Raw genomic sequence first — 16,243 nt, 5'->3', positions numbered from 1 at the left:
ATGTCGCGCCTTGGCCTCCCTTATCAAGCCCCTCCATTCCTCTCTATCCTGCGCTGCTCTCTTCCAGTTCCTTACACCCATGAACTTCTTCGCATCTTCTTCCACTGCATCAATCCATCTAGTTCTTGGTTTCCCAGCATGTCTCCTACCACCTATTTGTACTATATAACATTTTCTTCGGGATACGCTCCTTATCCATTCTCTGTACATGCCCAGCCCATTGCAATCTTTAAGCTTTATCGTCACTGAGATCTCTGACTTCTTATATAATTTGTATAATTCTTTATTATATCTTATTCTCCATATCCCATTCTCTTTTATTGGTCCAAAAATCCGTCTCAGGATTTTCCTCTCAAAATAATTGATGACTGATTCCTCTTTCTTGTTTAGCGTCCAACCCTCAAATCCATATAAAGCACCGGTCTTATCATTGTTTTATATATTTCTGTTTTAATCGCTTAGTGTATATCCTTTGATCTAAAAACTGATAGTAACGAGAAATATGCATTATTCGCTAGTCTTACTCTTCTTGTTATTTCATGATATTCCTCTCCATCTTCGTGGAATTTTGATCCTAAATATATGAAGTCTTCAGCTATTTCTATCCCACCCCCTTCCATGTTAATTTCTCCAGTTTGCCTTGGATTCCTTCTGGAGTGTATCAGCATTTTAGTTCTATTTACATTCACCTCTAAGCCAGTTGTTTTTGCTATGGTTTTCATTTATTTATATGTCTCCTTCATTGCTCTTAGGGATCTCAGTACTATAATAATATCATCTGCATACGCCATTATTTGCGTTTGTTTATACGCTACTGTGTTCCTTGTGTCTACATTACATTTCCTCACTATATATTCCAATAGCAAGTTAAATAGTGATGGTGCCAATCTATAACCCTGTTTTAATTCTTGATTTGTCTTAAAGCATTCTGTTAACTGGTTTTGGATTTTAACTTGATTGATTGTTTCTGTCATGGTTAAGTTAATTATTCTACTTAGTTTTGCTGAAATACCAAAAGTGGACATAATCATCCTTACTTTCTTCCTTATTATGGTATCATATGCTTGTTTAAAATCTATGAAGCATAGGTAAATATCCGTATTAAATTGGGAAGGTCCACGAAAACCAGGCAGGACATCACTTGCTAGCATACGCTGATTATGTGATTCTGCTGGGTGATAACATAGATACATCACAGAGAAACAAAGAAGCTTTAACTGATACTACTAAGGAGATTGCTCTAGAAGTAAAGGCAGAGAAAACTAAGTATATGTTGCCGTCTTTGTCACCAGAATGCAGGGAAAAATCCTGATAGAAAATTGGGCTACAGATGTTTTGAAAATGTGGGGAAGAATTGTAACAAATCAAATCCTGATTCAAGAGAAAGTTATGAGGAGACTGAAATCGGGTAATGCTTGCTGCCATTCAGTTCAGAACCTTTTGTCTTCCGTCTGCTGTCTAAAGGCATAAAATTTAGGATATACAGAAATATAATTTTGCCTGTGGTTCTGTCTGTGTGAAACTTGGTCTCTGTCATAAGGGAGGAACAGAGGCTGTGTGTGTTGAGGATAATATTTGGACTGAAGAGAGATGAAGTGACAGGAGGTTGGAGAGAACTGCATAATGGGGAGCTTCATAACTTGTCCTCTTCTCCAAGTATAATTAGAACGATCAAATCAAGGAGGATGAGATGGGAAGGGCATGTAGCACGAATGGGGGAGAAGAGGAATGCTTGTAGGTTATTGGTGGGAAAGCCAGAAGTAATACTTGGAAAAGAACAGGTAGCAGGCCTGTAGGATATTTGGGACGAATAACCTTAAGTTGGGAACAATGTTAAATGTACACCAATTGCTAGGAACGAGTTGCTAAACTAGTTACAGCGAAGGCAAGATTCTTGGTAAGCAGTTCATTGCACTGTTATGCAACAATAGAGAAGGCTGTGTTTTCTGTAGATTCGGTCGACGCGCCAATAGACTGGTTGGATAGCAATCACGTGATATGTGTTTACTATAGGTCCGTATCTGTGCCGAAGTTTTATATGGGATAGTGAAGCTCGTTTGCAGTTAGTCGTAGCTGACAGACTGAGCCAAGGACACGAAGCCGTTATGGAAAGGAGTTGTTAGGATTCAGCTGTGAAGTATTAATCAACGTTGAAGACTTTATGTGTACTGTAGTACTGTGATATCTGGAGTGTGATATTGCTAGTTCCTGTGTTTAACTGCATTACCAGGAGAGGACTACTGTATGTGTGTAACAGTAAATTATAAAGTGTAAATCAGCAAAAGCACTACCGATTTTAATTAAGATAACATGTAACCGAAGTGCCAAGGAATCCAGTCCAACTAGAACCCGTTATTATCGTCACGTGTACTACCCTACACGTGAAAATAATTATTTGGTTAAAATCTGTCTTTCAACAAGGCCATGACAGCAACATTTAAACTAATTATCTACTCATAATCTGTTATTGCCTTCTCATCTCGATCAACGGCACACATCCACAGCAATTGATACAGCGTCATTTGCAAGAGAATCAATCGCACAAAGTGCTTGTTTCTATCAATTGTACTGACTTTGAGAGTTCACGTATGAACTATTTACACATTAAATTTTCCTTTACTTAGTATAAATTAGTGCAAAACAAGGAACTGCCAGTATCTAACACGATTAAGCTTTTAAACACAGCCGTATGAAATGTGAAGTCAGTCGGGTTTTAATGTGAACAGATGTTTAGGCCTGTACTTAGCTATAAATAAATATTTCTAAATCACTCTGAAATCCACAGCTACATTAAAGTAAGCTTACATTGAAAGTAACGACATTACTAATGGCAGGAACAACAATAGAAATAGGCTAATAATAACTGCATCAACTATAGGAGGATAGCATATAGATTTAGTGCATTTAAGGTGGGCAACTTTGATAAAAGTATGCAATGTGATGATTCTGGAATCGTACATACCGAATGGTTAGTTCGTTTAAGAAGATGTCCATTTTTTCCAGTGAACAGAAATAAATATCTGTTAATATTTTTGAGTTATATATATATATATAACGCCATTTTTTCCAGCGAACAGAAATAAATATCTGTTAATATTTTTGAGTTATATAGATATATATATATATATACACGGTGTCCCAAGAAGAATATGCCACACTGTGGGAGAATGTTCCTTATGTTAAAGTATGTGGATATAACCCAAAACTCCTATGTCCAAACTTGAACGGTTACGGAGATAAGTGTGGTTTTCTGGTGGGTCCACGCACTGTTCCTGTCACCTGACATGTCTTATCGATGTGTGATTTTCAGTGTGGTGATGACGGCTCACACTAGCCGCATACACTCGCATACCAGAATGCGCAGGCAGCCGTGTTACGTTAGTGTTTGCCATTCCTGTGTCATATATAGGGCTTGGAACCCTAACGACAACTATGACAAGGTGTGCGAGTTTTTTTTGCAGTTCAATTTAATGGCTTCATGTCACTAACAAGTTAGTTTGTTACCTACATTATTAATATTACAGAAACCACATATTCCTTCCAGTTTTTATATGTATCAACAAATGTGTAACAGCTATCAAAGTTTCACAATTCTCTGGCAATTATCTCCGTAACCGTTCAACTTTGGACATAGGTGTTTTTGGTTATATTGGCATACTTTAACATAAGGATCACCCTCCCGAAGTATGGCACATTCTCCCTGGGACACCCTGTATATAATTTGACCCATTGCCTAGAGACAGTGATGCTTAATAAGTAAAGAATCAGTTGTTAACAAACTTACCACGAAGTAAAAATAGCAGCCTGTTACAATGATGCTTGTTGTAACAATACATGCTCACTCCGGCTGGAACACAAACGAGTACAAGAGATATATAAGAATTAATTCTATTGGGAACTCATCTACCGATCAAGTGACTAAGTTTCTGAAAGATACCTTTCTAAATATATGGAAATTTATTATGTTACAAATCCCTTCGAGGAAATTTGAATGAATCTCTCTCTCAGAAAACATTTCAGTACATCATTTAGCCAAAATTGTTATTGCTTTGTAGTGCGCTACTTAGAGGCTAGCTAGAGGTTATGCATAAATTATTGCTTTTCTGAAACTAACCTTTAATCCTCCATTGACATAGAGGAAACTCCATGTTATCAAACCTGAAAAATAATAAATAAAACGACATGAGAATGTTACACAGATGCACATTTACACTCCAAATATCTCACTTGTTACAGTAAAGCCAGTTTCTTCTCTTTAAAAGAGAAGGGCAAGCCCAGGTAATTTCACAGCATGGCAACCCCGCAAAACCCACAGCGTTATTTCACTGCCTGTTTAGATGAGTGCAATCAGCTGTAGGCAGCTGAAGAAATTCTCTGACATTTGTGGAAAATGAAGATCTGTTACCACTGAATGTGAGGTTCTGACAGCAGTGACTACTCATACAAATAATACAGTTTTCTAAGGAGTATCACTGTGTGATCTGGAAAAAGCTGACGCTTCAGAGGAACACACCACCATTTCTGCAGCTTAAGAGCTTGAGCAAGAAAACCACAAGCAACAGGCAGTTCTGCTTGCTGCCTACTTTGTGATGTTTCTTTTTTGGCTTAATCTTTGAACTCTGAAGATGGAGGCGACATGTTCCTCTGAAATGTGAGGCTTTTTCAGAACTATACAGCTTTAAAATCTACAAGACCATATGCTTAACTTATTACGATGTATCAAAAGAGTCAGTCAACTTTTCCTGAGCCAGTTCAATATAGTCCACACATCAATTTCAAAGGATCAGTTATCTCAAAATAAATTATGAATCAGAACAGGCCAGAGGGTCTAACCAGAGATGGTGGAATAAGAAATATAACTGATTTGGGGAGGCTTGATAAGCTGAGCATTTGATTTGCTCTAAAGCCAGTTAAAGAAATAAAATAATCAGACTGCCAGTTGAAAATATCCAAAGCACTATGCATTTTAGGATGAAGCAGGACTTTTCTTTTCCACTCAGTCATATTTGTAATTATTTGAGGGTGGAGAGGAGTTTGCAGGACAAGTTGGCTTAGTGTCTGTGATTGGAGGAATGGTGGGCTCTGTTATCTTTGGAATAATACTAGACAAGACACACAAGTTCAAGTAAGTCAGTCTTAGTTGATAAACACTAACTGCTGTGGGAAGAATTTTGTCACTTTCTCTGATTTCAAATAGCCAGTCTCTGGTATATTATAAATAAAGTTAACATAACATGAAATAATGCTGTAATCCCGTAAGAGAGTGATGGAAATCAGACATATCCCATACTTGGTGGCAGAAAATTAATGTTTTTAATTTTGTTACTTAATCTTTAATTTTGTAATGTTTTAATTATGTTCAAAAATTCCAGCATTATCATTATTAAACGCAGCTTGTAACAGAGTGGCAATTCTTATAATGTTTGATAATGTTAGCTTGTATTGTAAACAGTTTACATCCTAGGGTTAGTAAAAACGGTAGACACTGTGGTACAGAATGTTTTATTCATAAACATGCTTCCAGACTCATTACAGAATACAAGAACATTACCATGAAGAAATTTCTAAACAACAATATTCTAATTAAGTTGATTTACAGTTCACCGAATTATGTACTGATTTCATGTAACTGGGTGTATGGTCTGTCCCTCGTGTATCTTTTGTTTACACATTCAAGAGTTTATTTACTGAAATAACAAACTGCTCTGACAAAGATTAAACAGCATTTTATGTGTCTGTAAGCTCCTCATATCAATACTGATGAATTTCTTTAATTAAAACTTTTATGGTCCAAGGAATAAAACATATTTGTGACCTATGATAAATTAATTTCTCTCACAGGGAAACTACAGTTGCTGTATATGGATTTTCAGCATTGGGCATGTTGGCTTTTACCTTCACTTTAGGACTTGGATCTAAAATTCTTGTTTACATAACATCATCTTTTGTTGGCTATGATGATCAGCTTGAATACTTAACTGAAACTCAAGTTAGGATGCAGGTTAAATCAAATCTTCTTAAAAGTATGAAAGCAACACTGAATTCATATGCATTGCAACTACTGATTCTTAATGGCGACTGCCAAAAATAGGTCATATTTTTCATTTGGATGGCTCATTTTTTTACTGCTTGTTGATAAGACTAATCACTTTTGGACTTCCACTGCAAAATATATATTAATGGTTTCATGTTTTCACTTAGATGTTTTTTGGGTGGCTGTATGTCTGTTGGATTCGAGCTGGGGTTTGAAATTACATATCCTGAACCAGAGGGCACTACTGCAGGAATAGTGATTCTTGGGACACAGATTCTGAGTGTGTTCCATGCCATGGCCTACAGCTGGATGGTTCATGTGACTGGTGACTTCTGGGCTAATACTGTCCTGACCATCACACTTCTTATCGGAACTGGATTGACTGCCATGATCCCTTCAGATTTATGCCGACAAAACGACAAAATGCCTGACAGATAACTACAGCAAAGCAGATGTTTTACATGCATGATAAGTCACTGTAGTACAGAATGCAAATATGCTACGTGTCTGTCCGATGACAGTAGCACGCAAGGAAAATGTGCTACCTGTCTGGCAGATAAATGTAAAAAAGAATAAAATGTGTTATATGTCTGATGGATCAGGGTACACAGGAACTAAGTATATTACATATCTGACATACTACTGTACCAAAGAAGCGATTCTGTTGTAGCAACGAACCAAATGCACTGCGTGCTTGACACATCATATGTATAACATGTTTAACAGATCACTTAAATGACACAAGCCAAATATGCTGCATGGTCAAAACATAACTGTAACACACAAGCCAAATGTTCTACAAGCCTGACAGATTCATGTAAACTTTGTTGTGTCTGGTACAGAAAATAAGGTTACAAATTGATGATACCATATCTACATCTGCCATATTTCATTTCCACAGTTACAGAAAAGATTTCAATTACATTTGATTTTGATGGTCTATACTGAAATGTGGGGACTGCAACTGTGCTCAGTCTAGAAACTGCTGGTGTAATGTAACAGTGAAAATGAACATTCAGGCATTTTTGTGTCTTGTTGATGTTACTGTAAAGCTATTGTATTTTTTGTTGAATACTTTCATTACTCATTCATTCATTTTTATTCTATCCTGCAGATCAGTGTACATTGATATAGGACATGTCCATGTTTATTATTATCGAAATACATTAATGATTATGGTATAAACTTATTAGAAACATAGCTTATGCTACACATCTGCTCGTCAGTAGCCAATATTATAGAATTCTGCATTCAGATAATCTTCCATTGAATAATAGCATCTCTTAATAAGTAAATCATTCAATTCCTTTTTAAAGTGGTTCTTGTTACCTATTTGTTTTATGCTGATGTTAGGCATTTTGTTAGCGGCCTCCCTAGTCTAGAGGTAACATTCCCACCTCATGACTCATGGTACGTGGGTTCAAATACCCGGCGGAGGTCGTCGAATTTTTAAGGGCGGAAAAATTCAGGGAACAAGTCCTCCGGGAGGGACTTTAAGCTGTGTGTCCCGTGTCATAACTTTACGGCACGTAAAAGAACCTCATATCCCCAAAGGGGATCACTGAGCCAAATTCCAGGATGTTTCCCACCCAACAATAGTCTCTAAGGCCTCTGATAGATGGGGGAAGCATTATAGACACCGCTAAGCAAGTGGCCGAACTTGTTTGCTCGGCGGGACTGATGGTACGCACCATTTATCGGTAGGGTATAGAGACTGGTAGAATATCATAGAGGGAAGCACAATAGATCAAACTGGTCGCGGTGCATGGGGAAACCCACCCTCTCTAAATAACTAACTAACTAACTAGGCATTTTGTTGTAGCTACTGATGGTTTACTTCTATAAAGTTCCACATCATTTACTACGTATGACAGTCATTATTTCTTGTGTTATATGTATGTGCTTGTTTATTTACAGCGCAGTTACACTTTTCTTTTGCATATAAGGTTCTTTCTTGAATGTATGGTGAGTATACTGTTAATATGTTCAGTTGTCTAAAGCTAAATCTACATGATTCCAGTTATTTTAACCCTCCTGGATACCTTACAGCCCCTTTTTTTGAGGGTAAATATTCGTCTAGCTAGTGCCTTCGCATTTGGTCCCCATGCATTGATTCCATATGCCAGAAGGGGTAAATCAAACAATAATACACTATTATTCTTACATTCATGTTAAGTACTGACATTATAGACAGTCCATGGCTAATTCTACTACAGTTTCTTTCAATATGTACTTCCCAACCCAGGTTACTGTCAATTATCCCCAAGGAATTTAGTACTGTCCATGTTACCTATTTCTCTATTGTTTATTAGGATCATCAGTTCACTTTCCTGTGTGCATTGTTTCATCTGGAAGAGAATGTAGTGTGTTTTGGTTGGATGTATAGATAAATTACTTGTTTCAAAATATTGCTCTACTAAGCTCTAACCACCCCCAGCACTGCATATGGCATATATAATATGTATCATTTCTGCCTGTTCATATGAAATGATTTGCCTCTGACAAGATTGTGATTACATTTGGTGTCTGCAACAAAAATATAACTGATGTAAGCAAAACATCCCTCGACAAAACCACAGTAATTTATTCAACTCTGATGAAATGTGACATACTTAATGCTCGCTGAAAGTTGTGACACAGACTGGACACTTTGTATAATTGCTCTATTATTGTTGCCATTTCAAAATGTAGACACACTAAGTCCATTGCGAGCTAACATCTGAAGTTGGAATGACATGGAGCAAACAAAGAAATAAGAAGAGTGTTAAGTGCTATGCTTAAATTTCAGTTTATGAGCCCTTAGCAAAACCAAAAGTATCACTCAGTTTTCATAGGATTCATTCCATGAAGCAGAATCTATGAAAAGTTTACAGAGGACCACAGCAAAAACAAAGGTGCATATTTTTTTATGGGCTGGAATGAAATATTACTGTCAAGACTGCTTCATATTCAGGAGGTCCCTGGTTCAGATTTCAGTTTGGAGACCAATTATCTTGCCTGAGAGCTTTCATGTTCCTTCATGGTCTTCCAAGGAGATCCTGGGAAGTACCAGAAATTATGTAAGATTTGAGGTTTTCACGGTGGTGACTATGAAGAAAGCCATCTTCTGGGATGTGGCACTGTGTAGAAATTGTGTTAACCGACGTTTCGGAGGAACGTATCACCTCCATCATCAGGGTGGAAAACAGGAAGAAAACCGCAAGCAAACCGGGAGAGTAGGTGCAACAGACTGAGTCCAGTCGAGTAAACACAGCTGTATAAGAGGAGAGAAGGATTATGGCTACATTGTTAAATAGAAGAGAGGAGGAGGGGAAGGGTCTGGTGGAATAGCCAGCAGGTAGTGGGCCAGAGCTGATATAGAGTAGTGTTAGGGGGAGAGAAGGGAAGGTTAAAAGGAGGGCATTAACCTTGTAGCTCAGGGGCTGTGATGGACCTGAGTGGCCTATTGGGTCTGCAGTATTTCGGAGCTTGCTTGAGGGAACAGACGAGAGGCTTCCATGACTTGCTGAGACAAAACCCCACCTTTCTTTTCATGCTGTCAGGATGGAGTTCAATCTCAGTGGCCTCCCTAATGATGCGATTCATATAACGAGTCTTGTGACGAGGATGAAGGTATTCTGAAGCTGAATGCGGTGTTTTGCAATGTTGGTCACAGTGGTCAACAATTAGTTGTGGACATAAGGCAGTTGATTTATTTTTGTGTGTCTGAATGCTATAAACGTGGAACAGAGGTTTTATAGCTTCATATATCGTACACAAGTGAGTGCTTTATGAAACGTCAGCTGCATTGGCACTAGAAAATTTGGATATTGTGCATTCAGCAGTGGTGTGTTGCTTTCTGCAGCTGGAGACATTTCTTTGGTCAACCACATTCTAGTAAGAACTCAACTCTGAAACATATTAAACATAATGGGGAAGCATGAAGTATGTACCCCTAAATATATTGCGAACAAAATAAAGGCGAAAGGCCTCCAGAAACTTCGTTGCTATTGTCAGATGTGCGAGAAGCAATGCCGTGACGAGAATGGTTTCAGGTGCCATATGATGTCAGAATCACATCAGCAACAACTTCTTCTATTTGCTGCTAATGCAGACAGATACATAGTAACTTTTCGAAAGAATTTGAAAGAGGCTATCTGGAAGTACTGAAACATCAGTTTGGTAGAGAACGTGTTCATGCAAATCGTGTGTACCAGTACTATATCTCTGACCGTCATCATTTGCATATGACTTCTACACAGTGGGATACATTGACGGACTTTGTGAAATGGCTTGGAAGAGAAGGAAAGTGCAAGGTGGATGAGGCTGAAGAAGGATGGTATGTCCAGTATATAGACCGTGACCCAGAAACAATTGCCATGCAAGAAGCTGTTTCCCGCAAGGAGAAGATCGACAGAGACGACCAAGAGATGATGATGATGGCGTTTATTGAAAAGCAAATTGAGAAGGGGAAAGAAAGTTCCAGGAATGACACACGTCTTCACGGAGTTTGTGCGACCAAGCGAGCAACATAAAATTGTTGTAAATTTGAAGCTAGAAATAAAAAGGGATGGGGACATGAAAAATAAAACTTTGGTGGCAGGTAATGCATTGAAGAATGGTTCTTCAGCAGGAAACCAAAAAGACTCAAAAGAATCTGGACAAGGGAGAGGTGAAAAGAGGAAGTTACCAGCCCTTGGTGAGATCTTTAAAGATGAAGAGAACGAGAGAACATATAAACAGAAAGGATTACTGGTTGGTGGAAGGAATTGTTGTGAAGGTGATGGCAAAGTGTCTGGGTGACAAATACCACAGGAAGAAAGGGGTTGTGACTGGAGTGCCAGATAAGTGTGTAGCTACAGTATGCATGTTAGATAGTGGACACAAACTAAAACTAGACCAAGAACATCTTGAAACGGTGATACCAGCAATAGGGCGACCTGTGCGTGTTGTAAATGGTGCTTATCGTGGTTGCAGTGCCATGCTTAGGGAACTGGATCAGAAGAAATTCTGTGTAACCATTGAAATATCCTCAGGCCCTTTGAAGGGCAGAATAGTTGACAGAGTGGAATATGGAGATATCTGTAAATTATATAATGTAGATATGTGAATACGATATAACATTAATGTGACATATTCGCAAGTTTAAAGAAGGTTTGATCCTGTAAGAAATAATAAGAACAAAGCATATAAATTTAACTAGAGTACTCTTTGCAGTGAGATATTAATTCTGTATTTCAGTTAATAAGCCATCATTGTAGCATCTCCAGTGAATTATAATGTGTTACCAATGAGAAGTTTAACTATTGTTCTTCATTTCATATAACTACAACGAATGATATAGGAGCTGTGATTGGGGGTCAGAGTTCAAGTCCCAGTAGGGTGGAGAATTTTCTCCGCATAGACCAGACTGGCTTTGGAGCCTACCCAGCCTTCTGAATGAAGTAATCATTAAATGGGGGTTTCCCTGTATTTATAATTTTGGATCTGATGGCAGTGTGGAATGAAGAAGTGTTCTCCAAAACTGTGGGTAACGAGTCCCACCATAGGTTGATGAAATTACAGATAGACTGAAGACAGGTTAACAACAGCCATGAAAGACAGTGGGCTTCTTGCCTGATATATGTTGGAAATAAGAACAGAGAACAAAATTTTATTTAAAATTTTTTGCTCATAATGCAGTGTTGACAAGTACTAGTTTTGTTATATTCTAGAAATTAATTTATGGAATGAATATTGATGTTGGTTGTGCAAAAGAGCAATATTAAATTTTCGTATTGAAAATTTCACAGAGTTTATATGACACCAAGAATTAATGACTGACTGACTGACCATCAGTCTCAATGTTACTCTGACTTTGACTTGACATATAGCTCAATTTGACTTTGGCTTTGACTGTATGTCTGAATGGAGACCTGGTGTGAGCATTGGAATATCAAAATTAATGAAGATAAGACTCGGGGGATCTACTTCTCTCGCATACATCATCCGCCTGTGCCTCATCTTACATTGAACTGAAGATATATTCCATTTGTAAACTGTGTAAACTATAGCTAATAAGTCAAGAGTCACATTGTGACTAACGGTAGGTCAGTCACTGAGTCAGTAAGTCTTGGTTCCGAGCGTAATCTGGAGCTCATGACAAGATATGTATTACTGTTTGATAGTTACAGTCTTGTTTCTGTGGGACGCCCTCTCTGATGAGAAAACGAGTCTGTCTTTTGTATATGCTGCTGGCCCTTGCCAGTGCAGTCTTTTTTTGGAGGGGGGGGGGTCCAAGTCCCTTGGTACTTGTGACCATATTTTAGGCCCTTGCCAGTGCAATCTTTCTCAGATCCTAGTCCCTTTGGACTCAGGACCTTATTTTACTGTGTCAGATTTGAGACTTCCCTTTTCATCTCCTCATACGACTCGCAAGTTTACGGTGGAGGTATTCGTCCCCGCCTCCACACATATATATATAGTTATAGCTAATAAAGAATCAAGAGTCAGAGTTACTTTATGAATGGCAGTTTACCAGCAATCAGTTCTGCTTGGCATCAGGCCTCTTAAATCGGACCACCAGAGTTTTTTTTTCCCCCCCAACTGAACTCTTGCGGTAATAGTCCTTATGTAACATCCTCTCTGACGAGAAGATGTGTCTGTCTCTTATGAATACATTCGACCTTTTATAACGTTTGCTTGAATGTGGGCTGTTCTGCAACACCCCCCTGTGGAGGGGGTTGCTCGGCTGCTGAAGCGAGCAGGGAAAAGTATGTTGAAGTTTGAGGTTTTGCACACACTAAATGCTTTGCTGTATACATTTGGACTATTGACCAAATAACTCTACGAGACGTTTTTAAGACACTGAGTTACTCAGCCATTCACCAAGGTTCATTATCATGTTCACATGAGCCCACAAGCAGAGATGGTAAAGGTAATGATATCAGAGGGCTTGCTTAATTGAGCACCACACCGTGAAGATATATGGGGGAGTGGAGTTATAGTGCCACCACCTTACCTGCAGCTTTTAGATGCAGGTAAGTGGTTAGCTTCATGCTTGTGCCACTTTACCCCTGATACTCACTGTATAGGAAGCTGGGTCTGCCACAGAGTCAGACTGGATGTTACAGAGAAAAGAAAAATCTTACCGATGCCAAGAATCAGATCCAGACTCCTTGGTCATCAAGCACATACTGCAGCCACTGAGCTATCCCTGTACCTAAACCCAGAGCTGTATCAATGGAAATCTTCTCTGTCACCACACATATCAAAGTCAAACGTGAAGAATTTAAATTTTTTTAATCTCCAAGGGATTCTTCTGGATCTGTTGTTGGAAACAAGATTATGGTATCAAAGATGTAATGGTATATGTGCTGTCCAGCCTGTCGAACTTTGCAAGGTCAAAATACTTCTATTTTTGATCCATTGTATTTTAGCTTTGACATTGTAATGATATCCATATTCTTCTCTGCTGTGCATTCTTTATGAACATTGACCTTAATAGGGTCATGTTAATCTCAAAAGCATAGAATTTCAGTCATTCTACCTCATTCAATGTTTTGTTAGCTTTGAGATATAATATAAGTCACAACAAATTAAAATCAGATACATAAAACGTTTTTGTTTTCCAGTTGGGAAGTGAATACAAATGCTACTGGGTCTTAAGCTGCTATCAGAAGTTCACAACACAAGCATTGACTTCTACAGTTACTATCTCTGGAAACAGGGACTAGCCCTATCAGTTGGGCCCCGCTGAGTAGGTTTCACTTGGACACAGAGACAGATCCCAGTCTCCGAAACGTTGTGTTTGAAAGATAAAGAGGATGGTGTTTTTAGATAAAGGCAGGATGGTGGATAGTGTTCAGAAATATAATACTCGTATTTGTACTAATGTACCATCGTTACAAACTTTTCAATGTTATACTGAAGATAAGTTGAATTCTGGCGAACGACCTTAATGAAGCCGCCTCATCTGACAAAGAAAGTGAACTTGACGCAGTTGCTGCAGCAGCGAATATAATGTGAATAGACACCAGACTACCATCACTGTAATTCTGGTTGTGTCTGTTTTTATTTTTTTTTTTTACAGAGGTCTCTGTGGATTAAAGATATGAGAGGCACCTCATATGAATGAAGATTCTACACCAGTTTTCATCTTTCTCTTGTTTATGCCTTCCTGACCCCAACTGTCCAGTATTTTTGACTAAAATGGACAACCGAGGGGTTTGAGTTGAGTCCCAGTAGGGTCAAGAATTTTCTCCATGTCATCCAGACCAGCTCTTTGCCCACCTAGCCCCCTATGCAAAGGGTACCAGAGACGATTTCCCCGGAGGGGGCTGGTAAAGCTGACCACTCACCTCCAATTCATGCTGTGGTCCAGAAAATGTGGATCTATGCATCCATTCCCCCATACGCCTTCATGGCATAGTGCTTAATTCGTTAAGCATAGGGAGAACTTTACCATAGCATGTAGTGCAATAAAGTGGAAATGATACAGAACAAATGAAAGGGCTTTGTCATGTGTAAATTAATATGATCTTCTGAAACATGCAACCAATTATGACAGGTTTGCCAGATTCACGAGATTTGACTGTACTAGAAGACAGTTACAATGAAAATATGTAATTAGCAATTTTAGAACAGTTTTTTCTGTTTGTCTTTCCGTCTCTGTTTCACTTTGTTTTCTTAAAGTGGCAGAGAAAATACCAAGATATGCTAGAAACTGAAATTAAGGGGACCATGAATACTATGTGGAGGATAGCTCAGTCAGCACAGCACTGGGATACAGGCTAGGTGGCCTGAGTTCCAATGCTGCCAGGGCCACAATTTTTCTCTTCTCCATAGCGTCGAGAACAGGTATGGGGCCCACCCATCCTCCTATCCAATGAGTCCTTGTAGCTGTTTCCCTGGAGGTAAAGCAGCTAGGGCATGAAGCTGACTACTCATCTCGACCAAGCGTGAAGGTCAAAACTGGTGGAGCTATACCTCTGCTCCCCCATGCCTTGATGCCATGGTGCTTAATTAATTAAGCAGAGGGACAAGTTTACCATTATGATTATTATGTAACTGGCAGCTCTGATTTATACAACTCTCCTTGTACTTCTGAGTTGCTGAAACCTTTGCCAAATGCAGATGGAAGAAATGGGATGCATACTTCTAAATTTAAATCAATGTCCATTTCCTTCTTCCCAAAAACGAATGGAGATAGTGCTGAGGAACTGTGCTCAAACACATTAAGAAATTTAAACATATCACAACAATTGTGACATGTTACTTGGTCTTGTTTAATTGTCTCAAAAACCATATGGCTTATGGAAACGTGTTGTGAATACAAAATATGTTTTACACATACTTCTCTCTCTAAGTTTTTTTGAAATATATCTTACTTCAACAAATATTCAGTCAATTATGCCTCAGACATATGCAGAAATGGACGTAGGTTTTCATGCGAAGGTTCTGTTATTGTCAAATTTTGTACAACTCGGAGGACCGTTATCGTCACCTTGCTAGGTTCTACTAGAAGCATAGTCAGCCTCGGGGGGCTCTAGCTCCTATAGCTGCTGCAAGTTTGGTAGACTGCCACTAGATGATGGACATATTCACAATGACTTGTGCGAGGACCAATGGGCAACAGTGATGGATTTCGACTTAACAGATCAACTGCAGATGAGATCTTTTGCATTCATCAGATATTGGAGAAAGAATGGGAGTACAATGAGACAGTCCATCAGCTATTCATAGACTTCAAGAAAGCCTATGATTCAGTTGAGGGGGAAAAATTGTACAATATTCTGATAGAATTTGGGATACCCATGAAACTAGTTAGGTTGATTAAAATGTGTTTAAATGAAATGTATAGTAAAGTCCATATGGGTAAACATTTGTCTGATAAATTTCCTATCCAGAATGGTCTAAAACAAGGAAATGCTTTATCGCCATTACTTTTCAACTTTGCTTTAGAATATGCCATTAGGAAGGTCCAGGTAAAACAGGTGGAACTGAAATTAAATGGGACCCATCGCCTGTTGGTCTATGCCAATGGTTTGAATCTACTGGTTGATAATATAGATACCTTAAAAAAACACACAAACTTTTAACTGATGCAAGTAAGTCAGTTGGTCAAGAAGTACACACACAGAAAACTAAGTATATGCTGCTGTCTAGTCACCAAATTGCAGTGCAAAATCGTGGCATAAAGATAGGAAAGAGAACAAATTGTCAATGAATAATCCGTCGAGTGTAACAATG

The 16,243-nt window shown here is 38.6% G+C and overlaps 1 protein-coding gene and 1 pseudogene across 1 annotated transcript; both read left to right on the top strand.

Moving 5' to 3' along the window:
* Positions 1-5,021: 5,021 nt before the first annotated feature.
* Positions 5,022-7,219, top strand: LOC111870234 (uncharacterized MFS-type transporter C09D4.1; the record flags this gene model as incomplete). The annotated part of the gene is made up of 3 exons (XM_023862345.2): positions 5,022-5,125; positions 5,842-6,080; positions 6,150-7,219. Coding segments are annotated over 3 exons (666 nt in total), but the record flags the coding sequence as incomplete, so codon positions are not given.
* Positions 7,220-7,767: 548 nt separating this feature from the next.
* LOC111870235 lies at positions 7,768-11,820 on the top strand (annotated as a pseudogene).
* The last annotated feature ends 4,423 nt before the right edge of the window (positions 11,821-16,243 follow it).

This window comes from Cryptotermes secundus, unplaced genomic scaffold (genome assembly GCF_002891405.2).
Source record: "Cryptotermes secundus unplaced genomic scaffold, Csec_1.0 scaffold4404, whole genome shotgun sequence".
Classification (NCBI taxonomy): Eukaryota; Metazoa; Arthropoda; class Insecta; order Blattodea; family Kalotermitidae; genus Cryptotermes; species Cryptotermes secundus.
This window is presented reverse-complemented; position numbering and strand designations above follow the sequence as displayed.